This window comes from Patiria miniata, unplaced genomic scaffold (genome assembly GCF_015706575.1).
Source record: "Patiria miniata isolate m_02_andy unplaced genomic scaffold, ASM1570657v1 HiC_scaffold_7, whole genome shotgun sequence".
NCBI classification, from domain to species: Eukaryota; Metazoa; Echinodermata; class Asteroidea; order Valvatida; family Asterinidae; genus Patiria; species Patiria miniata.
In genome coordinates, this window is record NW_024037074.1 from 47493221 (window position 1) to 47517843 (window position 24623).

Below are 24623 nucleotides of genomic sequence, written 5' to 3' on the forward strand. Positions count from 1 at the left end.
TTCTCACAAAATCAATGGTTTTTGCCCAAATCTTCAAAATATTGGATGTTTGAGTATTGTTTGGTGCTCCTCTGACTTCCAAAGGAAGTTCTGCATTGTTTTGAGAAAAGTCAATTTTTGGCCAAATTTTGATTAAAATGTAAGGCTAACCCCTTGCATTTTTTTTCAATTTTGGCCAAAAATGAAATTCCTTGAAACTTGCTAAAAAGATGCCTAAGGGACCCTAGAACACATTCCAACTCTATTCGTAGAAAGATTTGCTTTTCAACAGAAAATATGGACCAAAATATGGGGTAAAATCAGTCAAAAATGTTAATTTATTTCTCACAAAATCGATGGTTTTTGCCCAAATCTTCAAAATATTGGATTATTGAATATTGATTGGTGCTCCTCTGACTTCCAAAGGAAGTTCTGCATTGTTTTGAGAAAAGTCAATTTTTGGCCAAATTTTGATAAAAATGTAAGGCTAACCCCTTGCATTTTTTTCAATTTTGGCCAAAAAATGAAATTCCTTGAAACTTGCTAGAAAGATGCCTAAGGGACCCTAGAACACATTTCAACTCCATTTGTAGAAAGATTTGCTTTTGAAAAGAAAATTTGGACCAAAATATTGGGTAAAATCGGTAAAATTCGTTTATTTATTTCTCACATAAATCTTCAAAATATTGGATGTGTGGGTATTAACCGGTGCTCCTCCGACTTCCAATGAAATTTCTGCATTCACAGAACTGAACCCCTTGCAAGGCTAACCCCTTGCAATTTCGTTTAATTTTTTTAGGAAAAAAAGGAATTTCTTCAAACTTGCAGGACACATGCCTCAGTAACCCTAGCACACATTCCCACAAAACTGCCTTACAGATTATTAAAAAAAAACTTTCCAAAACCAGGTTGGAATACAACAGAATATAGGTTTTGAACTTTTTTTTTTCTTCTACTTTTGTCAAATACAACTCTGTACCATAAAATATTCCTAAAAATAGGTCACTATTGTTTTTTTTTAGGTCACCGGCTACATCGTTTAAGCACTGTATTAATCTTGATACAATGCAAAATGAGACTCGTGTTTTATTTGTCAAATACAGTACAATATTTACTCAACACAAATGGGGGAAAAATTGAATGAAATTGGAGGCTTCAGGACTATCAATGTTGAAGGTTAAGACCATTAACCAGTTGGCGCCGGGTTTTTTTTCGACAAGAACGGAACGAGGCGCGGGATTACTTTTCACTCGACCTCAAGCCAGGCGGGTTGAAGCCATCACCTGCGGGCAGCACACTCATATTTCCAGCCTCACTCACTGCGAGCAGATCGCAGACAGATATTTTCAGCCTCGTTCCCTGCGTGTTTATCTGTCAATCGTTACAAGTACCGCAAAACCTTTGCATGTATACAGGTCATCTGGCGCGAACTGGTCAAGTTAAGCTGTACATATACCTGAACGCACTTCCAAAATAAATTAAAAATGTAACGACTACATGTTCTTAAGTCCTAGCGACTATTTAACAGCATTTGCACAAGCAAGACACTGTTTTACAATAATAGATGTCTACAGTTGCCTCTAAAAAGAAAAAAAACCCACAACATCGCAAAGACCAATAACATATCCCTGGTTCGTTCTGCTGTATTACATTCTAATTGTACACAAGTACATGTTAAAATTAGGTCATCATTTTCTGTCTTTTCTGCTGCCACCGTATCTGTCAGCCCTATCGTCACTATAGTTCTTAGAGTTTCTGTTACTCTGTTCCCGGTCTCGTCTGTCCTCCCTTCTGTCTTTCTCGACTTTGATCCGTGGGGTCTCCCTCTCCCTTGAGTCGCGGTCTCTGCGAGAGAGCTTGTGGGAGGAACGATCGGAATCATCACGATCATGTAACTCACGACGATCGCGAGAAACGTGATCAAGATCTTGCCTGGCAGGTTTGGATCTTCCGCGTCTGTCCTCGTCATCGTCCTGCCGCTGTCTGTGACCGTTCTGGCTTCTGTTACGATCTTCAGATGTTCGCTCTTTCTTGATACTGCGGCCGTGCTCGCCAAGCCCATCGCTGTGACGCGGATTGTAACTGTCGCGCATCTTTGCGGGTCTGCGTTCTTCCTCGTCATCACTCCCGGAGTCTCTCCTCTTCCGGTTTCCTCTGGAGATGTCTCTCTCTCCGCCGCTTCTCTCCTGCCGCTGTCTTGAGTGAGTCTCCCGATGATGACGATGTCTTCCGTCTGATCTCTCATCACTGCTGCTTGAGTCGCTGCTCGTCTCACGGCTTCTCTTGGGCTTCTTCTCATCTCGGTGGTGTTTCCTTGGCCTGTCATCCGAGGAGCTGCTGTCGCTGCGTCGTCGTTTCTTGTGGCCCTTCTTTTTCTTGTGTACAGATCCAGAGTGCTTCTTTTCCATGCGGTTCAGTTTCCTAGTAAATCAAAAACACAAAGAGTGTCTTTTAATACTTGGTTCTACCCTTGGTGGACGTAACTTAAGCAATGCATACTCTGTTGCTCAAGAGTTTGTTACTGGAACTCCTGCTTTCTAGTTTAGATGTCCTAATCACTTGACCACTGAGACTGCTGGAGTCAGCTTGCCAATTAGAAACCTATACAGTGCAGCAGTCAATGACTTGAAAAATGTTTTTTTTTGTCAGGGAGATGTCGATATTAACTGTTGGTTCTTCCCTCTACTGAAGTAATTTTATAAGAGCTCTGATAGTCTACCGCAACCAAAGCATTAATATTTAGCCTGTTTTGAACTGGTTGAGTCATTTTGAAAGGAGCAATGGCTCTCTACTCTGGCTTACTTGAGGAGTTTCTTCTTTTGTTTCTTGGTCAACGAGCTCAAGAAGGCTTCCTCTGGCGGAGGTCCATCATCGGAATCGTCATCGCCAACTAAATCCTTTCAAGACCAAAAAAAAAGAGGATAAATTCATTAGCCACTTGCGTGTGTATTTGCATTTCTTTCTTAATCAAGAACTGGGGAGTAATCTTTTTAGAATGACAAAAAGACACTCCCTCGTTAACTAAACACAACTGAACAAGAATCTAAAAGTGTCTTCTTAAGACGTACCCTACTGAATTTGGCATCGTCGATGCTTCTCCCGAGCACGCTCTGTTTGAAGGCGTAGCCGTCGCGTCGCATGTCTTCCACTAGCTGATCCTGATGAACGGATCCCTCTGTTGGCTTCTCCTCTGTGGTCTTGTACATGGGACACTTTGGGGAAAAGGATAAAACATTTGAAGACATGGGTTAAATTTCTAGGGATGGTAAGCAAATTTGCTTAGCACTCATGTCATGTGATTGATCTTTCTTGTGACCGTTTGCTAGCAGATTTAGCCAGAACATTTCTTAAACCTCCTGCTATCTGAACAATCACAGACAGTCAAAACAATGAATGGGACTGATGTTCCTCTTAATACAAAATTCTGATATAACAAACAATTTGGCTAGGTCTGAGACTCGACTGTAGTCAAAAGCGCCATACCTCCCTGTCTGTAGGGATGTGGCCCATCTGGTTGCACTTCACGCACCGGACGTTTCGCACCCCTGCCCCACCGTCTAGCCCAGACCCGCCCGCCATCGAGTCAGACCCCTGGGCCGGCGCGGCTCTCTTCCAGACCAACTTCCCGTCCGTTTCCTTCTCCGCTTCCTTCTGGTAGGCCTTGGGAGCCTCGTAGATGAACGTCAAGCCGTGCTTGACTCGCTCGTCGCCCATCAACTGTCTGGATGTTCAGAAATCAACAGAGAATTTAGTTTAGCTTTAAACATTTTTATCCATACTTCACAGGGCACTTTTTTTCCAGATTTGGATCCAAGGCCTGGGGTACTTCCAAGACTGTAAGGTTTTTACAATTCTTACAGATAGACCAGTATAAAGTTGCTGTGGCAGACAATTGTCAATTTTGTTTATAACTCTTAACTCCCCAGTATTTCATATGTATTATCTTGACATGGCTAGGTACCTGTAGGGTTGGAATTGGTTCAAATCCCTGAAATGTAATACGGTACGACATGGTAAACTTTATGAGAATTTCGCTTACTATAATCACAGGAATCTCCACTAGGCCGTCTGTCATAGTTGGCTGTCGACTGAGAGCACTTTAATTCTCTTGACCAACCACAGTACGGCTTTCAACAAGCTTTTTCTTTCTCTCATGTCGTCGAATGAAAGCCGCCCCGTAGTTGGTCAAGAAAGTTATGGCGCCCTTTCAGTCGACAACCAACTATGACAGACAGCCGAGTGGAGATTCCTGTGATCTTGGTATAAGTGAAATTCTCGTAAATTTCACCATGTCGTATGACATTTAAGGGATCTGAACAACCCTATAGGTACCGAGCCATGTCAAGATAATACATGTGAAATACTGGGGCCGTGAATTTTGTGACAAGAGTTATAAACGAAATTGACAATTGTCTGCCACAGCAAATTTATAGTGGTTTATCTGTAAGGTTTGTAAAAAACCTTACAGTTCTGGAAGTAACCTTTAAACTTGGAATACAGTTTTGCAACTCTCTTGTCTTGTTACCAGATGCATTTTCCAGAAACTGACTGGTTTAAGAATCTGGAATGCTGAATTGTAAACACACAGCAACCAATGTACAATGGTGTGCCAATGATTAGATGTTGTTATTGGCTGATATTACTTGTAAGGCCTACCTATTTCCTGAAATAGTGAACTACTGACATGAAATGTTATTGCCTCCTTGTCATGGTGGGGGAGGGGGGTGGGGGAGAGGGGGTGAGGGAGAGGGGGTAGGTGGGGATGGAATGAGGGTGACAGGAGTGTCTCACCTGTTGTTGTAATGGTCCTGATCTCTCTCGTACTCCTCTCGTAGTCCATCTTGTTTTTGCGTCTCTTCTTTTACACGCTGTTCAGCAAGCCAAACCTGTGGACAATTTAATTTAAGTCTTAATAAGATACACAAACATGACAAAGGTGGCACATGTTTATTTTCTCAAATAATATTTAATACATCAAAATATGAATACTTTTCAATACTGAACGGAAATGGAGGCCTAACGATTTAATCAAACATCAAATCTTACTTTTTGTCGAGGTAGATTTCATTTTCTTCTTCATAATCAATGAAATCAGGGGCTTTGTCTTTGGAGGATTTCATAAATGGGAAAGAAAGTCCAAGAACCATTCGGTTGATAGCTGGTTCTAAGAGCAAAAGATCCTGACGTTGAATACAGGGAACCGGACGGTCGTCTGCCGTAACAATATCCAATGCATTCGACCTGTTTGATGGGGCGACTTGTAGGCCCCTACGCCTACGGTGAATGGGGCACACTTTAAATCTTTAACTTGAGCAATTTCAAGAGAATTCCTATTCCATAACAGATTCAAATTTAATCACACAAAGAACCAGTTTACATTTATGTACTTACCCTTTTAATATTTGCAAAAGAAGAAGGGTGGAAGAACTTTTTACACATGAAATTCGCGAAAGATTTCCCCATCTTGCTTGTCTACGATGCTCAAACGTACACGAAATATGAAATTGCGCCCTCTGTTGTCAGATCGTTGACAGGTTAATATGACGTCTTACCAAGAATGCTGAGAAAATTCCATAACAACAAAGGGGGTTATTATTTAGTCGCCAATTTTACTCAGCTGGTTTTTAAATTGTAAAAATTCAATCTCCGCATTCTTATTCATAAGCAAATAGTAACATCAACTTTTCAAATATTTCGTTGAATTCTAATGAAACTGTACTTAAATAATCTAGGTTTAAAATCTCTATTTCATAGGGTGATTGACCCGTTTCAGAATGGTTCCATCTAAATTCTAATGACGCAAACCAAAACATTGTAAACATAAACATGGACGAATACGGGGAAGGAGTTGTCGTAAATCCGGTCAAGAGCAACTTTTCTGACGCCGAAATGAGAGAATCGGAGCGCCAGGCCGAGGTCAAACATCGAGAGCAGAGACTGAGGCAGTTTCTGGGCCCACTTGAGGGGTTCATCATGTCCGTTCAGAGCCTTCTTGTGTGGGAAAAACCAGCCCGTAGCGCGGTCATGGTGCTGTGTGTGAATGGGTTATTTTGGTGAGCATGAGTGAATGAGTAACTTTTTCTTCAATCATGTGACATTGAACTCGATCGACACAAAAGGCGATCGTTACAATTGTTTCCTTTTGTGAGGGGAACATGACAAAGAAAGTCCCCAAACTGGGCAATCGTGTACATGGTGTAGTTTATCAGTTTATGACTCCGTTCCAAATACATGAAATAAGAGAACGAAATTCGAAAAGACACTTTTAATTTTATGTTTTTGGAATTAAGTTAAAGTAGGCCTACCTAAACATTTTGCTTTGTATATGATCTGATGATACCAAGCAGGAAAAGTCTGTTTAGGTGTTTATAATCATCTAAATAGTTCGCTAATGTTAAATATCGGCTAGCTTAATTTTGTTGAAAGAGGGCAGGGTTTTGATTTATCATGTTTATCATGTGCCTGTTTATGACGGATTCTTGGTGAGTTTGTAATAAGTTGACTTGTTAGATCATTCTTTTTCAATCCTGCAATTCATTTCTCTGAATTTGTCCTGAAAAGAAATGAGCCGGGCTCACCCTATTCTGTGGCCACATACTGGACTCCCTTCGTAAAGGAGGAAATGGCCTGATTGTGACAAATTAATAATTTTGTTATTCATACTGATAATTACAGTGTATAATGAAGTTCGGTGGGAGTTTGCCCTTTTTTGGCTTAAATTCCTAGTTTATACTCATGATATTTCTAGTCATTCCAGACAATTAAAGACCATAAGTGTTGCTATTGTTTGTCATACCAGGTTGGCCGTCACTACGCACTACCGTGCCGTCTTCCTGGGAGCAGTCTCCTGCATGGTCTTTGTTTCCATGGAAACTATACGGACAAAAGTGTGGCCAGAGATAAGAGGTATGGCTTATAAAAATCTTCTTGAATTTGTACTTTTATTGGTGAAGGCCAGTAATCAGGATGGCCATGCATCTAATTAGCTTCCTTAGAAGGAATTAAAAAAAAAAAGAGCACAGTACACCTTGACCTTGACATATAAAACTCCGATCTCCTTGATTAATGTATGGACAATTTATAGATGTCAGGGAATTGTAAGGTCAGGGTCTAGCGGGCTTGCACCCGTTCACGGATGTGTAAGGGATTGCAAACAGAATGTGGACTAACTAAATTTGGTAAATTGGGGCAGTATTTGGAGAAAAAAAAGCCGTTGTTTTTTTCCAACAGTGGTCAGCCGACCATCCTTGAGAAATTCAAAAAAACATTTCACTTTTCTAGAAAATGACAGCAGTCACAGCACACCAGGTGCCATGATTTAACAGGATGCTTGAGACTGTTATTTAGTAACAGTCAAGTAAGGTTTTTCATAATAATTTGGTTGTATTGTTTTTTATGTTTGCACATGTTGTGTATGTACAGTCGACTCTCATTAGTACAAACTCTGTTAATACAAAATTCTGGTTATAGCAAACATAAAGTCTTGGTGACGTCCCGACTGTAAAGTTATGTGCACAATGAATGGGTCTGATGTTCCTCTTAATACAAAATTCTGATACAACAAACAATTTGGCTAGGTCCGAACGAGTTTGTTATAATGAGAGTCGACTGTATTGCCTTTAAACTGCCGAAAACTGGGTATTACCAGATGAGTCATTTTTGGAGATAAATATGATAAATGTCTGTGATAATGGATTTTCTCCTTTTTCACAGTTCCTCGGCCAGATGACGATGATGAAGGGTGAGTTTATACTTTGCCTTTTCCAAATATCAAAAAATTCTGGCTGGATTTCAGAAACACAGACTTGCAACTTTTTGTTAAAAAGAACCAAAGACTAGTTTTTTGTTTTTCTTTACAGTCACAATGATTTGGATCACACGCTTTTGAACACTTATACTCAGTGCTTTCCGAGAGTTACTAAGAAATGACCGACAAGGATGAGATGTGAACCCACAACTTCTGCTTGCTAGTGCAGACATCTTGCCACTCAAGCATGTAGTTGCCAGTGTCGGCTGGCTCGTTTAAAATGATTTTCATTTTCCTTTTTTGTTTAGTTGGACCCCTGTCCATGCAAAGCTACTAAGTCTTCCGGAGCTGTGTGAACATACAGCCAGGTTGTGGGTTACCATGGAAGGGCTGAATACCAGGATGTGGAAGCTCCGCAGAGAGCACCCATCGAAGGTGAGTATGTCTGGAGGCCGGTCAACTGCCATTCAGTTTTGTTTTTAAAAATCTGCAGATGCAGTTGCAAGAGCCTGTTAATATTTGCTTTTTAAAGAACACGCTAGGATCCATGTCATAAGTTGAATTCATGCAGCTGCTAAGTACGGAAAGTTGCTAATCACAGAGAATAATTTGCTTAGCAGAAACAGGTTACCAGCCAACATTGCGTTCCAATGTAATGCTTGAGACAGGTCCCAAGCTGATTTGTACTTGGTGGAGAAGTTGGCTAAGCAGAAGTGTCTGCTTTCCATGGAAATGTCTTTGAAATTTGATCTTGCGAGCGCAGTGGGTGTTAAGGAAAGGAAACAATGTCAAAGTGGGAAGATTTGATAGGAAGGTCCATAACAGGGGAAATGGTACCTCGTTGTAAATGTAGTGTTTATTTTTTATTTTTTTCAGTTTTGCCTGTATGTATGTAGCTTGTGCCTGGTGATGGCAGCCGTTGGACATTACTTCTCAGGGGTCTTCATATCCTACCTGATTGGTAAGTTTTCTTGACTGCGGCTACTAGGTCCTTTTGTAAGGTCTTCCATGTCTATAGCAAGGTGAGCCATGGCTAGGTCCCGACTATGGTTAGGTGTCGACTATGGCTTGGTCTTTCATGACTATGGTAAGGTCCTGCATGTAGTTCCTCAGACTATGGTTAAGTATGGCTAGGTTCTGCATGACTGGCCAGGTCCTCCATGACTGTGGCCAGGTCCTCCATGACTGTGGCCAGGTCCTGCATGACTGTGGCCAGGTCCTGCATGACTGTGGCCAGGTCCTGCATGACTATGGCCTGGTCCTGCATGACTGTGGCCAGGTCCTGCATGACTGTGGCCAGGTCCTGCATGACTATGGCCTGGTCCTGCATGACTGTGGCCAGGTTCTCCATGATTGTGGCCAGGTCCTGCATGACTGTGGCCAGGTCCTGCATGACTGTGGACAGGTCCTCCATGACTATGGCCTGGTCCTGCATGACTGTGGCCAGGTCCTGCATGACTGTGGACAGGTCCTCCATGACTATGGCCTGGTCCTCCATGATTATAGCTAGGTCCCATCTAAGGCAAGATCTTACACAACTGTGGTTAGGTCCTCCGTACCTTTGAGTAGGTCCTCTAGATTTACTTATAGGTCTTCTGCTAACAGCTTAAACCTGTACATTTGTACAGCTGCTTCATCTTTTGAGACTCAGTGTCCATCTTGTTCTTATTTCCAGTTACTGGCCTTCTTCTATGGCCTGCCTTGGAATACCACAACGTCACAGGTAGTCTGTATCAGCGTATCGGGCCAATACTACAGCAGTTGGACCATAGTATCGACAGTCCTCGCCGAGAAAAGAAAAGAGGTGAAAACTTATTAGTTGTTTGCTTTGTGGGAATAAAAAGAAATTGTGGATCCGAGTTACTAAATCAAAAGCAGTGTAAAGCAAGGAATCAATTAAGTACGTATCTTTTGACTCCCACAGCTCAAAAGAGAGCAAGGAACAGGTCTAATCCCACCGCTGACACCGACAGCAGCAGCGATAGTGACTTGGATGAGTTTTGCCCCACACCAGGGCCAGCAGTTGATGCAGCACTTGCCCACGCCGCTGGGCGATCGGCTCGGAATAGCAGTGGGACCTCAGTGGGTCTGTTTGGGGGTCTGTCAAAAGGACTTTCACTGGAATTTACCGATGATGGTAAGGTAGATTTTATAAGACGCCTTCCTGAATCCTTTAAAATCCAATACTGTACAGTTACATAATGACACAGTCTTTGTACATCAATCGTCAAGTAATGTAATAGTGGCTGGGCTCTACCTCCTCCCATATTAAACTCCTGCAAACTCCTCGCTAAGCTGATGGATTTGGAAGAATCTGCAAGCTCCGAAAGAAGCTCAGAGAAATGACATCCCTGGTTTTGATTGCCATTTTTCTGCAGAATTCACCGACACTGAACCACCAAGCTACATGGGTGGCCTTTCCCAAGTCCCATCCTTCGACAACACAGCCTATGACCACAGCGCCGATGAACTAGAAATAGACCTGCCTTACGACGATCACCCACCAGTTCCAGGGAATCCGGAGAAAAGCAAGGAACAAGGGGGAAGAGAAAAACAGAGAAGCCCAGAAGGGATGCCATTCGACCCATCACACTTCCGGGATTCGACAGACGTGGACGAGGCCCTGGCAGAGGATTTGGAGTTCCCTGACGTGGAGGCAGATGGGAAATTGGGACGGCAAAACTCTAGAGGGAAGCAGACTAGGGATGAGCCGCTGTTGCCGCCAGGTGCTGCGATGCTCTTGTCGCACACTGTCACCTCTTTGATGTCCGACGTCTTGACAAAGCTACAAGACATGGGCTCCCAAGATGACAACTCTTCGACTTCGGAACCATCTCAGGTCCTACGTCAACGAAAGTTGCCCGAATCTGAAACCAGCATGGACAGGAATCCATCGCCACCGAAACTACTAACAATGGACTCTGATTCGACCGACTTTGAGATGTTGGACAGGGCGGAGCTTGAGCAGGAAGGAGGGCAGGTAGCAGGAGAGAAGAAAGACGAGGCAAAACCGAGGAGAAGTGGTTATGGTATTGGGCTTCTAACATCTTGGCTAAGTGGAAAGAAATAGATATGTGAGCTGATTTTGTGAGATGTACAGCTACTCCCAAATCCATGTATTGTAAAACACAATGTAAAACCACTATGAGATAACTCGTTTCAAACATTGGTTGAAGGGTTTTTGAATGTTGGTAAGACTTTCACAATTTTGCTTGTGTGTTATCACCCTTTTCTTTCTCAATATTTGAAATTAACAATATTGCCACAATTGGAATGAAATATTCAGAAAACAAAAGTGCTGCACGATGTAATATTTTCCCAGGAATTTCCCAGAAAATAGTTGAATACATAATAATCTTATAGGGTAGAGCAGGCATTATTTTAAAAAATTAACAATTATTTTAAGAACGTCAACCTCAATCCATGTAACTAAGGTGGTGAAAGATTTTATCGGGTAAAATTGTAGTTTTAAGAAATACTAATTCTTATTCATTTTAAGTGTTTTACTTGTATTTATTGAACAAGTTTCAATAATCCTGTCCATATTTCTGAATAAATAAAAAAGAAACAAGTGGAAACTTTGCGAGACCGTAGATCAGGGTGCTGCCAATCGATAAGTTATCCTGGTTTTTTTTCTCAGTACAGTCGAACACCTTTATAACAAGGTCCTTGGGACTTTACAAATGACCTCGTTATATGAGGTACCTTGTATTATCAGTAACGGAAAACAAAGAAAAACAAAGACTTGGGACCAAAAGTTTTGCTTGTTATAAGCAGGACCTTGTATTAACGGTGCTCTTCTTATCAGGGTTTGACTGTATTTCCCAGAATTGGGACACTGAAACAAAGCTGATCCTGTCTTTGTATGTACTTAATTTAGATCTTTGGCACAAGTTGGTTAAGCGTAACTTGTAGAAAAATGTACGATCGAGTATTCCACTTTTGCAAGACCTTGAGCAGGCAACCTTGGTTTTCGCATTCATGTCAAAATTTCTCTCAATATTTGTCTCAATTTTCGTTTGAAAAGGTGTAATCTTTTTTCTCCAGTATGTCAGACTTTTTAAAATATATTTTAATACATTGTTAAAAGGAGGTGTTCATGTATTTAATGTCAAAGTTATTAGTCAGTCTAGAAGGGTGGTCTACTTCATGAACTTTCATTGTTTTAGTTGCACAAATGAGATATTCTAAAGAATCAGATCATATCGAGTCTCCCCATCGCCTATTTTTAAAATTAGATACGAGTTGTACTAAATATTGTGAAATGGATTGCATTAAATAGTGAAATTGATCAATTTGGTGGATAATAGAATAAAACTGGTTGGAAAAAAATGTGTGGTTTTTTTTTTTTTTGTAATCCGATACAGGTACTGTATCTTTGTACATGTATCAATGTTTAGGCATACACGGTACCACTTGCATTAGGCAAACTGAGACAAAATGTCCCTTTCACATTTTCTTGTATTTTTTCCATGTATTTTTTGGCTGTTGGGTGTACACTCTAGAAAAATCTGGTTTTTTTGCATCCATTTGCTACTCAAAAGAGATGCTAAATAATTCAGATTTTTCCTCCAACCAACCGAGTGATTTTGTTACACAACAAAATAAAAGACTCATTTGCACCATTATATACGCTTCCCTCAGATCATCCTGTGGATTTATTTCTCAAATTCAAAACTGAAATTATCTCCGGTAGCAAATGAGGAACATTGTCCAGACCACAGGGTAAGCGTTGTAGCCGTCGTACGGTTGGCCCAGTGTGTGTTGATGGCATGGCATATCCCAGTGGTGTTGCATGTGAGTCGTGAATTCCCGATCATAGTTACATTAAATCTCTTGTAGTCCGTATCCTGAAAACTGTCTATGTTTCCTTCATTTCACGGAGGCGGCGGACGGCACTCCGGACTGTTGCTGCGGCAGAGGTGCTGTTGGTAAAAAAAACCACGATCAAAAACATTTTGGATTAAAAGCAACATATTAACCCAAAATCTGGTATTGTTAATAGGAGCTTTCCTGGAGAAATCCTCTGCATTTAACCTATCGGGGTAGAATCACGTGAACTCGGCTTGTAAAATATTGTCCAATTATATACAGACAGGGGTTTTCCTTAACTTTTTCCTTTACTGGCCGGCCGGGCCAGTAAACCAGAGTTTTCACTGGCCCGCAACCTTTTTCACTAGCCCACATGTTTTATAATAGTAACTTTCAATCAAATCACCATAAGCATTTTTGATAACATTTTTGATAATAAATTATGCAATATGAATACAATCGGCAATTATCTTAATCATGTACATAATATTGCATGTAGTTCCTTTTTAAGTGATGTCAATGTTTCTTTAATCGTCCATGCTTTAACATAGAGCAAGGCTTTAATTAACAGGAATCAAATAGGGGGAGAAGTTATAATCAAAATTTATGCAGTGTGCTTCGTTCCGAACTTAAGGCTTTAGGTGTTCTATTTCCGACATGTTTTGATAAAACACGAACTAAAAAAGCGTTATCTTGAGGAACAAGAAAACATTGCACACAGTCGTGGTATTAATGGGAGTTTACCAAGTTAGTAACTGAACTGTTTTAACTTGTTTGAAAATGAGTGAGAAGGCCAGTATTTTCAAAAAAACATCTCTCGCGCGCGCCATGCATTTCTAGCGAAGAATGGTGCAATCAGCGTGCCTAGCCAAGAAGCGCTGCGGGCGGGCGACCCACGAACTTACGCTGGTCACGTCAATCCATAACGTTTTCCGGAGCACGGTCCACTTTACATTCACTAGTCTTTACATTCAAAATAGGCCCCTCGAATCTCATATTGTCCTCATCTTTTCGGTACATTCGTTTGATAGTGTTCAAGAAATCATCCCAAGAATCCGTTCGGGCACAAGTTTTGGCAGTGAAACTGTCATGAAAGTTTTCTCCTCACCACGTTGTATGATACGAATACGATGTTAACGTACGTACGTACGTCCGTACCGTGTGGACTGACTGCAGACGAAGTAAATCACGTGCGCTGCATGTGTGCACAATGTGTAATGGCAAATACACGTTGATTCGCCTCATGTTCGTCGTTGGGATTTAATGCACAGCGCACTGCGAATATACATGGAGTGATACGAATTCGAACTACCGATGTTTTTATTTCGGTCGGCGTGGCAAAAGTATTCATGTGTTGTATCACCCTTAACTTTTCATTTTGATTGATTGAAAAATACTGTAGGGAAAACTTCGTTATTTTATTTTTTTTAACAGTTTTCTGACTCGCCCGTCGGACTACTGAGAGGAGGGTTTTGACTCGCCCGCCGCTGTTTTCACTCGCATTTGGCGAGCGGGCGACCGCTAAGGAAAATCCCTGACAGATGGACGTGGAACGCGCAAAATCTGAGACAAAAACATTTTTTTAATGTACAAAATTCAAAAGGGTCGTCTAAGGGGCGTGGCTAATTCGCAAACAGCAATGGGTCAATTCATCACCGAGACTTAAGTCAATGGCACTTTTTACACTAAAACTTAGAGGAGTATCAAGTTAAACTTTTGAAAGTGCCAAGCTCTATAGACCTTATGCGTTAAGGCAGCGCCGGAGGGCAATGGTTTTTGTATTGCTTGGACAGGCATAAGGCCAAAAAAAAAAAGTCTCCGGTTTCTTGGATGGAGCTTGCCCAAAGAGTGGTGCGGCGACACGGTTTTTTTTTTTTTTTACCCGACTTTTTTGCTTCAAATGTTGGCTGATGACTGCAAATGGTGCCCGACTAAACTTAGTACAAATAGGCCTATATGGGATTGGGAGTCCAGAGAGGCCACATAAAGCTTATTCTCAACCATAACTCCATCTAAAAACACGTTAAAAATGTGCTGCAGCAGGATTCCAGTCAAACCAGTGAGTTTGGCGGTTTTGAGACATCATCTTTCATTGAAAAAAAAACTTTTTCATTTTGCCGACGCGCATGGCTACAGCGACGCGCGCGCATACCAGAAACCGGAGACTTTTTTTTTTTGGCCTTAGTAGCCTTTTTTAGCATTCATTGTTACTGGATTTAAATAACAATGAACACCCTCTGAGATACCTCTAACGCACAAGGCCTATTGTCAACAATCCCACGAAACCCTTCAAATCCTCCTGGAGGATTTTGAAAGATCCAGGAGGGTCAGACATCCCGTTTCAAACGTTTCATGTTTTTCTGCCAATGTATAAAATCTGATTCAAAGTGCACGACAGGTCTTCATTAGGATGTCATGCAACCACGTTTTTAAACCTAACCACCCCCAACCCTTCAAAATCCAACTGCATGTTTTGTTGGAATCTGTTGAAGCGAATACTGCACTAGTAAACTGATTTTGCTTTACATGGGGTTGGCACACCGCCATACATCAGAGTCCAACAGTTTGCGTGTATGAGTTGCCATTATGGTGTTGGATTTTGCGAGACTGAGGAAGGATCCTAGTAAACACTAACAAGGGTTAGTGTTAAATTTCTTCATACCAAAAAGGTTTTCTTTACCAATCAGAAAGAAGATACAGCAACCCTGGCTCTTTAATCACAGGGTTGAGCAAGCAGCGAGGTTTTTTCCCTAGGGTAGCCAAGCTTACCTGTAGACCCATGCACCTCCAGCGACTACCTTTCGGCAGGCCTTGCAGTGCCAGATGCCCACACACTTCCTCCTCATGGCGTCCTGTTCAAAATAAGACACGAATGCATAGTTACAGGTGAGGCATATGAGGGTTGGTTATGGTGCTTTTTATAGCGAGATAGAAAAGATATTTTCCTACTTCTGAAAACTCTCCGTAAATTTATTTCACCAAATATCTTGGAAAGCACTGAGCAAACTCTGTTAATAAAAATAACATCAGTGAGGCACAAAACTTTTAAAAAAAATAAAAAAAAAAATAAAAATTAGATGATGTCCCATGCCAACAATATTGACAATTTTGTGACTTGTAATACAATTTATACTCTTCATCCCACTGACACACTTGCTTCACACCATGTGTACATAAATCTAATTCGTACAGAGCCAGAAGGCATGTCAACTCTGTTAACCCTCTTGCTGTTTAAAAGGTCACAAACGGTCACAGTTTCCTTCCACTTCCCCTGACATACTTTTAACAAACCAATGGGTCACTTGACCAATATTGACCCAAGTAACAGCATGGCTCAGAATGCATGTTTTCAGGGGAGGGTTTAACCCTAATCATCCCAAATCCTCCAAAATCCTTTTTGCAAATTGGAGGAATTTGCAGGATTGAGGTTACATGGCATAAGTGCATTGCTGATTTCGGGGGACGCACTGTGTCAAGGTCTTGGGCCGGACCTTGTGTTGTATATGCTCAGCCGTGCATAAATTTAGTCCTTGATTATACTTGAAATCCACCACACTGCTCCAGGATGTCACTGGCTCTGCCTCAGCCTATTGACAGTCATAGCCGGAGGATTTTGCAGGATTCAGGCAGTGGTCATCTCTCCATGGACCATATTCAAGAAATAATGGAGGAATTTCCAGGAATGAGGCCATATGGTATTTTTCCATGAGGCCAATTGGAGGATTTTGCAGGATTCAGGCTACATCCTAGCAAAAAGGCCTAGGGAGTTAGGGTTAAAGAACTAGCAAGCTGCATCCTTGCAATGGACTCGTTCTGCCTGTCAATCAATCAGTGCCCATGGCAATGACCAATAAGATCAGGACTATGAAATGTACACAAATCAGCGGTGGGCGGGACTATCGCCACCAAATACAGAGTGGTCCTTTCTAGCATAAACGGTGGATTCTCTCACCTTTCCACAGAAGACACAGGTGTATTTCCCATGCTGCGAGATCTCAATCTTCTTGACCATCTTACGCAGTGAGGCACCGTAGCGTGTGCCATACTTCCCTGTGATGCCGACCTTCTTTGTACGCTTGGCCTAAGAAAGCATGAAAAATATGTAATGAATCATTCATGAGACAAAGGCAAGTAGAAACATACACTGTCACTAGAGGGCCTCTTTCAAACGCTGTTTACATGGCGAGCTGCAAACTCATGGCACTGTTTTCCTTTAAAAAAAAATCTTAAAAAACTTGCTGAAAAATTTGTTAGTGTAATGATATGGAATTATCATCCGAGAAAAAAAAGACAGGGATCATATAAGCTGAAAATGTTAGGCCTGTGGTGTCGTCAGGTTTACTTAACCCAGCGATCGTGTATCTACGGGCCCGGTTCCTTGTATTTAAGGGAGCAAAACACACTTTTAAATTATTTGAACTACCAATCTAGTTGGCGACATTAAGAACATTCGGTATGTCATAAGGGCAGGGTTTTGAATTTTTCAGGAAAATTTTGGGGCAAAATGACGATGACAACGAGAAAAGCAACATAAAAATAAAGGTGGCGATCACCGCGGGATGTACCATGAACGCGCGAGGCGCGCTGGATCGCAAGGCACCAACCGTAATTAAACCGCATAGAAAATTTGTCATTTCTACCCCAAGAAACTGTTCAAAAATTTCAAAAAAAGGGTATCATTATATTCAAAGAAGTCTGCTTTAGGTTGAAAGGGTCATATTTTAGTAATAAAAAACACCCTTGACTCTAATTTGATCAAAACTAGGCCTAAACACTAAATTTAAAACAGGGTCCCTACACTACACGATCGCCCTCTCCCCCCCCCCCCCCCCAAAAAAAAAATTAGCCTACATGCCTAAAAAAAGGAAGTTGTTCTTTGACTTCCCAGGCATACAGGCATGCAACTGGGAAATCACAAAAAAGAGGAAATTCAAACTTTTCCCAGACTTTGTACAGTGTTTTTCTATTTTCAATGGCACACATGCATGACATGGGAAGTAAAAAAAGAGGAAATCAGCTGATCCGAGGAAAAGTTGCATGCCTGGGCATAACATGATGTGGCAGATTTTGTACACAAAAGACGAGGAATCTGCTTTACTATTCTTTGCAATTGCCCCACGTATGACCACTGATGACGGAGCTAGCCAACGCACCAAGGCCAGGGAGCCGAGAGGGGACTACACACTTCAACACAACGCACACCCACAGTTCAAGCAATCGTTACGTTACATTAAATGACTTCGTTTGTCACACTGGAAACATTCTGCACTAAAATAAACAAACAGTTTAGTATAACAAAGTCTTAAGATTTTGTATTTGATATTGAATAAGGATCCTGTCATTTGATTTGCTTGATTTTTACGGATTTATTTGGCGATCGCTCTGTCACTAACCATTATGATTTCGAGCCAAGATGGCAGAGGCAAGGGACTACTGGGTAAACCGAGGTCAGGGGTCATAAAATTATGCGCCCCTAAAATTGATAATAGATTATTCTGGACTTTATTTAATAACTAAAAATATCATCGTTTTCGATTCTTGTTTTGCAGGTTTTATGATTATATTGTACTGAGATATTATTATACACACATTTAAAACTAAATTTTTAGGGATATAAAAAAGCTATTAGTATACATGTATGAAATGAAATGTTCCATTTTACACTTCAGGTGTGATTGCACAATCAGGAATGATGTTGTGCAAATCAATACAAAGTGCATGTACAATGTATGCGCTATGCAGGTTGTGAATTTTCTGCCACAACTTGTGGCTGCGAGACTCGTGAAAGCTGTTTTGCTGTACCTTTCCTGACTATTTTATTTCCATTCTAGAAAGCAGAAATAACACCAGATTGCGGTAATTTTCTTTGCTCACCTTTTGGAAAACATGTGTGTGTGAAGTAAATTGCATGAGCATGCATGTCAATGTCATGTGTTGATTGGGAATTGTATTACTGTTGTGCCCATTCTTGAAAATCACGCATTCTCGAGAATGGGCATGCACATTCTTGAGAATGTGCAACTGGATCCTTGCTCAATCTTGGCAAAAAATAACTCTTCCAGATTGAGCGCACATTCTCGAGAATGCGCGACAAGATAACGGTCTTGTCGATGCCGAGCACCGGCTGCGCTTGGCAAGTCTAGCTGAATCCTCGTTCACTGATTCTCAATAATTATACTGTTGCAACGCAAGGCTCTGAAAAGTAGAGTGGATATGATAAGTAAAGGCGTATTAATATGGGGGGGGGGGGGGGACCGGGAAAATATAAGAGACATAATAATACTAGTGCAAAGAATTCTGATTTTTGGGATAATAAAAGGGGGGGGGGGGGGGGGGACGTAAGAATGAAGAATGTGAAGAATGAGAATGAATACTGCGACATCCCATAGTGCTAATGCTATTTCCCATTTAAATTGCCACCAATTTATTGTTCACATCCCACCATAACGTCGCCGAGCTGGATTCTATCTAGTCAAAAGAGCAATTTTGGCAGCTTCTGGACATCGTTTTTTTTTTGTGGCACGCATATAATACATGCAGGGACTTGTAACTTGTCTAGCCTAACAAAGCACTTCCCAGACTAGTTCCCAGTCCTCCGTTATTACAAAACTTCCCATAGTGGGCAGAAAAAAGCAATAATAACAGGTTTAATTTGATTCAAATTATCGTAATTATACGAGTACAGAAGCATAGCACATTTTCTTTCCTCTTTATATGAATTGTTTCCCTTTTAACCGCTATACAATTCATTTAACATAATTATGTCGTGCAATGTTTGTTAAGATTGGGCAAAATTCATAAATTGTGCACGTGATATTCCCAACCAATCTTAAGAATGAGCGCTCATTCTTAAGAACGCGTGCTCGTTCTTAAGAATGGGCGCTCATTCTTAGAATGCGCGCCCATTCTCGAGAATGTGCATGCCCATTTTCGAGAATGCGTGATTTTCAAGAATGGGCACAACATTACTTTATCATGTGGGTGTGAAAGTGGGTGTCAAAGTTGCATATAATAATTGAAACAAAAATTGCAATAATGTCTCCCAAGTTATTTAATTAACTAAAAATTTAAAGATTAAGTAAGGTCATGGAGTGTTTTTATTCCTCCATGCTATACAACCCACAATTTGTTTTTTGTTTTAAACGAAATAATAATCACAGATCAGGAGCATTTATTATTTTACTGACAGTAGTACCATGGAGGAAGGAATTTTACTACTGCTACTGCTAGTAAAAAAAAAGAATGAAATTATGTTTTGAAATCCCATTTTTAAATCCCTTTGTTTTTACCCTTCTGAAGTGTAGAAATGTCTTCCTTATCCTTCACCTGCATATCCTGCCGAGTGGCATTTGCCAGCGCTGACCTACAGAGGGCTCACTACAAGTCAGACTGGCATCGCTACAACCTAAAGCGCAAGGTGGCTGAGATGGTGCCGGTCACAGCGGAAGAGTTCAAACAGCGTGTGCTTGACAAGCAGGTTAAGATGTGACATGTACCCACATACGACATACCCCAAATCTCAGGAAATTTTGAAGTTATACATTTTTTAACAACCAGCAACTGCCCATCATATCTCATTTTGCTCAAAGTCTCCCAAATTAATTCTTGACGTGGCTTCCAATCCTTATTACATGCAGGCCCAGGCTTCTGTGGCTCAGCAAGATTCGTCATCCTCTTGTAAGACGTGCGGGAAGCACTTCAACACAGAGAACGCGTTCACCAATCACATGCAGTCTAAGAAGCACAAAGAGGCGGAAGCTCGCATTGCTAGACAACAGCAGGCAGAGGTTTGTTTGCAATAGAAAAAATGAAATTGTCTTTAAGTCTGAAAATGTAAGTACAAAAAATATGATTGCAATGATATGCTTTTTTGATTTAGGTCGACAAGAGAAATGCTAAGAACCTTGAGAAAGGACTGGATACGGAACCAGCCTTGGAAACAAAAGATTTAGCTGAAGAAAAGAAATCTGTAAGCAAAGGAGAGACGGCAACGAAGACGAAAACCAGCGGAAGAAAAACAAACCAGTAACAGATCCTGAAGGTGCAGCTGGTTCAAGTCAAGACGTTGGTAAGACCCTTGGTAAATTCGGGTAATTCACAATGCAGTGCGCCACCAAGAGTTTGCCACAGAGAGTTCATTTTTTCCCAGAGCATTGTGGGAGATGGTCGACAAATTCGCAGTGTGGGACAGTTGAAATTGTTAGTTTTTCTGGTCAGTAGTTTGGTAAGCGTATGATTCAATTATGTTTGCCCTTTTCTTTTCTTTTTATCAATATGGCGTTGTAAGGCAGCAGAGCCTATGCCCCTATCAGCAACAAATTAGCTCAAGTTGTCTACTGACACTCATTCAATTGGGCCTTGTTTTGTCGACCATAATTTTGAAAAATGGACTCTTCATGGCAAACTTTTGGTGGCGCCCTGCATTGTGAATCGCCCGAATTGTGGACTGTCTGATTACTTGTTTATTTATTTACTTGTTTACTTCCTCAGCTACTTGCTTGCTTACTTGTTCACATGTTTACCTGTTTATTTGTTTACCTGTCTACCTGTGAATCCATCTACCTGTTTACTTGTTTAGAAATGGCTGACGATGATGATGACTGGGAGGAGATTGAAGGAGACCCCATCGCGATCACCGATTGCCTGTTCTGCAGTCGCTCGTCCCAGTCGGTGGAGAAGAATTGCAATCACATGACGCAGGCCCACAGTTTCTTCCTGCCCAACGTGGAGTACATCTGTGATCTGGATGGTCTACTCGCCTATCTGGGTAGGTGGCAAAGAGTGTTTATTTTCCTGCTTTTATTGAGCTTTATCCATAAACCTCCAGGGTATATTTGCTAGAACCCTGCCAAATGTAGCAACATGGAAAACTTGACTAAGTGACAAGCCTGTCAAATGTAGCAAGATCCATCAGGGGAAAAGTCTCAAGGCAACACTGCCTCAAGAGTCCGTGGTCACCGCACGCAGCAGGATACAACTGTGGCATTGTTCAATGGGACTTAGCTCTCGTTGTTTCAGAGCTGGCCATTCATGCACTGGTGTTGGCAGCTGAATGCATCAAAGTGCACTAGTTCTTTTCCACCTGATGCGCTGTGTTGCGTCTGGCAGGGTTAGGTTTAAGGTGTGTTAGAGGGAAAAATTCCTGATCAAATTTCAGATAGCTTGACTGTGACCGTGTCTTGAATTCCACAGGAGAGAAAGTTGGCTGCGGCTTCATGTGTCTGTGGTGTAACGAGCGCGGGCGGAGTTTCTTCTCATTGGACGCTGTCCAGAGACACATGAGGGATAAGGGGCACTGTAAGCTGCAGTACGAGGGCGACATCATCTACGAATACGCCGAGTATTACGACTTCAGGTTAGTACTGTGCTAGGCTACAATTTTGTGGAGCTGCTAAGCAAAGTGGCTAAGCATTGAAAATATTTGCTAATCAAAGGCAATTTATCAGTCAAAAAATTCAGGGGATGTTTATTTCTTGTAAATGATTCGCTCACGGTTTTGCCTAGCACATACATTTTTTCTGAGTGATATTTTCTGCTAAGCTACTATTAACAGAAAAATGAAGTTAAAAACTTTTTGTCCTGGGTTGAATACCTTCACAGGTATATTTTGGCTGATATTCTTGTTTTGTTTTCTTGTGTAAAGTTTTGTGAAGTTGCAGCCGAGTAACTCATTCTATTTTCTCTCTCCGTCTGTTGCAGACAAAGTTACCCTGACCACACAGACCCTGCCAGACAGGGTGAGACACAGGGCGATAGTGACGATGAGGAAGTTGACGACAGCGCCTTACAGGTCCACCAGGAGGGTTACGAGCTCATGTTGCCTTCAGGTGAGCAATTCAGTCAAAATTATTCGCAGAGTGCCCCGGCCTTGCAGTCTGGTGTCCAGCCTGTGGGATAGAAGTGGGTGTGTCCCTGGGCAAGACACTTTACCCGAGTTAGATTGCTTCCACGCATTCAGGAGTAAATGGGTGAAAGTGTGCTTGAGGAGTTACTGTGTGTGATTTAGGCATTTGCACCAAAATGACAGCATTGAGTTGTATACTCCTCAGGAAGCTGATGAGATCCGAGAAAAATTTACTCCAAGTTTTTTTTATCAATAGGAGCTCGTGTCGGTCACAGAGACCTGCAGCGTTACTTCCGTCAGAACGTCCCTCCGACTCGACAGATCGTCAAGAAGAACAGCGCTGTGATTGGCCGGATAATGACGCAGTACAAAGCCCTTGGCTGGAGCGGGGATAAAGGCGAGTCCAGATAATTTGAAAAATTTAGGCAAATTATAGACTCGGCAAAATTTAACCCAAAACCTGCCAAATTGTAAATGTATATTTGTTCATATTTTGTCTGGTAATTGGCCATTTTACATAGACGTGCGTATTGCCGCAGCTTTACCTATGCCGAACACATTACTGGTAGTCTGATTCTTCTTACTCAACCTGTTCACTCACGGTATTTCTATGCACAGGTGAGGCATCCGAGAAGCGGGTCCGAGACTTGCGCTACGTTCAGAAGTTCCGCTCCAGGAAGGACCTGCACCTGAGAGTGAAGGCTAACAAGTTTCAGCCGCACTTCCGTCCTCAGGTCATCTTCTGAGGAGGCGATTGTTGCTGCTTCACACGCAGGTTCAGTGGTTGCATCAGCCACAGGATCAGGGATCTGTTGTCCATCAGCAAGCTGCTTCACCAACATATTTTTTTTTGGTCATATACTCAAGTAATTTACCTGAACACTGATGAGTGGCCCGCACTCGATTTTAAGGAAACTTTACGCAATGAAAGTCCACTTGTGCCCAATTTATTGCACAAGTTAAGCAAAATTTCACGCGGGTAACATTTCACTTGGGACAATGTCACGAAAGTGTCGTAGTACGCAAGTCAGCGAATTGTGCAACAAATAATGGCGTAACTTGGGCAACCATTTTAGGTGGCGTAAGTTGTGGCATAGCAACTGAACACGACCTTATTTTACCAGCAAATCTTTATCGTCGTTGAGCCTGTTACTGCACAATTTATCAAGGTTGATACTAGACACTCACAACTTTGTGTTTGAAGTAGAAGATTAGTTATTTTACTTGTGACAGAGTTTTTGAGTTGCCACTCGATTCCAAAGAAAGTAGGACAAAAATATTTTCAAAATGACGGGCGGAGGCGACTCAACGACTGTTTCGAGACTAAAAATAATAATCATACACAAACAGCCATTACGCAAGTTACGCACTGTTCCGTGAAATCAACTGCAGTTGCAGTAACACTGCAGAAATATACATGTATCATTTTAGAAGATGCCACACTACTGTTAAATCATACATCTTTATTTTTCTCCAATGTGCATGAATAAGCTCATTATACAGATAAATTGAATTTGCGTAAGAAACCCAAATATTATGAATGAAGACTTATAAATGTATTGTACATGTATTTTTTATTAAGATATCTGCCATTGTATTAAAGTTATGTTTGATTTTTGGTTCGCCAACAAAAAATCACGTAAGTGATTTGTGGATGCTGTACTGATTCAACTCTTTCAGTTTAGCCAGATGAGATCTGCTCACCATTTTCAGAAGTTTAATACAATTGATAACTCTAATATTGTTGAACATCATTAAGAAATCTTTATGCTGTATTCAATAAATATAAAAATTTGATTATCTGTCTTAGAATTATTTTGTTGGAAGCAGAAGGCAAAATGTACACAATGCTTGTCCACAGACACTTGTCAACAAACAGTATTGTTATTTTTAACCCAGTTGTTGGGTCCGGTACGAGTTGGCCGAGATGTGGAGCACACAGTTAGCCAAGACGTGGAGTGTTGTGGCCTTGTGGTCTGGAGCATTGAACTCGTAGTCTGCAGGTAATTCTGCAGGTTGTGGGTTCGAGTCCAGCCTGGGGCTGTGGTGTGTGTGCCCTTGGGCAAGGCACTTTGTCACTCATTGCTTCTGTCCACCCAGGAGTAGATGGGTACCTGTGAGGGCAGAGATGGTTATTGTGGTTGATTTTAGCTGCTTTGCGCCGAAATGGCAGCATCGAGCTGTATACTCCCTAGGAAGCTGAGATTGTCTTTAGAATGTTTCATCGGCCCAATGAGCAGG

General features: G+C 41.5%; 4 protein-coding genes across 4 annotated transcripts; 2 read left to right on the plus strand and 2 right to left on the minus strand.

Moving 5' to 3' along the window:
* Nucleotides 1-610: 610 nt before the first annotated feature.
* LOC119744908 (corepressor interacting with RBPJ 1-like) lies at nt 611-5520 on the minus strand. The gene is made up of 6 exons (XM_038221106.1): nt 5371-5520; nt 4771-4865; nt 3463-3700; nt 3048-3191; nt 2782-2876; nt 611-2400 (listed from the first exon to the last, which is right to left on the minus strand). The coding sequence occupies exons 1-6, from the start codon at nt 5440-5442 to the stop codon at nt 1668-1670; spliced, it is 1377 nt and encodes a 458-aa protein (XP_038077034.1). The 5' UTR covers nt 5443-5520; the 3' UTR covers nt 611-1667.
* A 72-nt stretch (nt 5521-5592) lies between these two features.
* LOC119744907 (reticulophagy regulator 3-like) lies at nt 5593-12021 on the plus strand. The gene is given in 9 exon segments (XM_038221105.1): nt 5593-5789; nt 5792-6032; nt 6779-6885; nt 7693-7720; nt 8035-8161; nt 8603-8687; nt 9402-9530; nt 9651-9863; nt 10105-12021. Coding segments are annotated over 9 exon segments (1638 nt in total). The 5' UTR covers nt 5593-5773; the 3' UTR covers nt 10797-12021.
* A 330-nt stretch (nt 12022-12351) lies between these two features.
* Nucleotides 12352-18012, minus strand: LOC119744911 (60S ribosomal protein L37a). The gene is made up of 4 exons (XM_038221110.1): nt 17932-18012; nt 16491-16619; nt 15308-15390; nt 12352-12651 (listed from the first exon to the last, which is right to left on the minus strand). Exons 1-4 carry the CDS (start codon nt 17995-17997, stop codon nt 12588-12590), a joined length of 342 nt encoding a protein of 113 aa, XP_038077038.1. The 5' UTR covers nt 17998-18012; the 3' UTR covers nt 12352-12587.
* A 249-nt stretch (nt 18013-18261) lies between these two features.
* LOC119744909 (zinc finger protein 622-like) lies at nt 18262-24179 on the plus strand. The gene is given in 10 exon segments (XM_038221107.1): nt 18262-18394; nt 19843-20015; nt 20176-20325; nt 20418-20543; nt 20546-20606; nt 21117-21305; nt 21731-21893; nt 22238-22365; nt 22639-22779; nt 23001-24179. Coding segments are annotated over 9 exon segments (1257 nt in total). The 5' UTR covers nt 18262-18394; nt 19843-19844; the 3' UTR covers nt 23129-24179.
* Nucleotides 24180-24623: the final 444 nt, after the last annotated feature.

Bases quoted from the DNA above. Each gene is read 5' to 3' on its own strand.
- LOC119744908 (XM_038221106.1), bottom strand. From the start codon at position 5,442: ATGGGGAAATCTTTCGCGAATTTCATGTGTAAAAAGTTCTTCCACCCT. The intron at 2,877-3,047 runs GTACGTCTTAAG...TGGTCTTGAAAG, and splicing joins ACGATGCCAAATTCAGTAGG to GATTTAGTTGGCGATGACGA. The intron at 2,401-2,781 runs GTAAGCCAGAGT...TTGATTTACTAG, and splicing joins CAAAAGAAGAAACTCCTCAA to GAAACTGAACCGCATGGAAA.
- LOC119744911 (XM_038221110.1), bottom strand. From the start codon at position 17,997: ATGACCCCTGACCTCGGTTTACCCAGTAGTCCCTTGCCTCTGCCATCT. The intron at 15,391-16,490 runs GTGAGAGAATCC...TATTTTGAACAG, and splicing joins CCTGTGTCTTCTGTGGAAAG to GACGCCATGAGGAGGAAGTG. The intron at 12,652-15,307 runs GTAAGCTTGGCT...TTTTACCAACAG, and splicing joins GGAGGTGCATGGGTCTACAG to CACCTCTGCCGCAGCAACAG.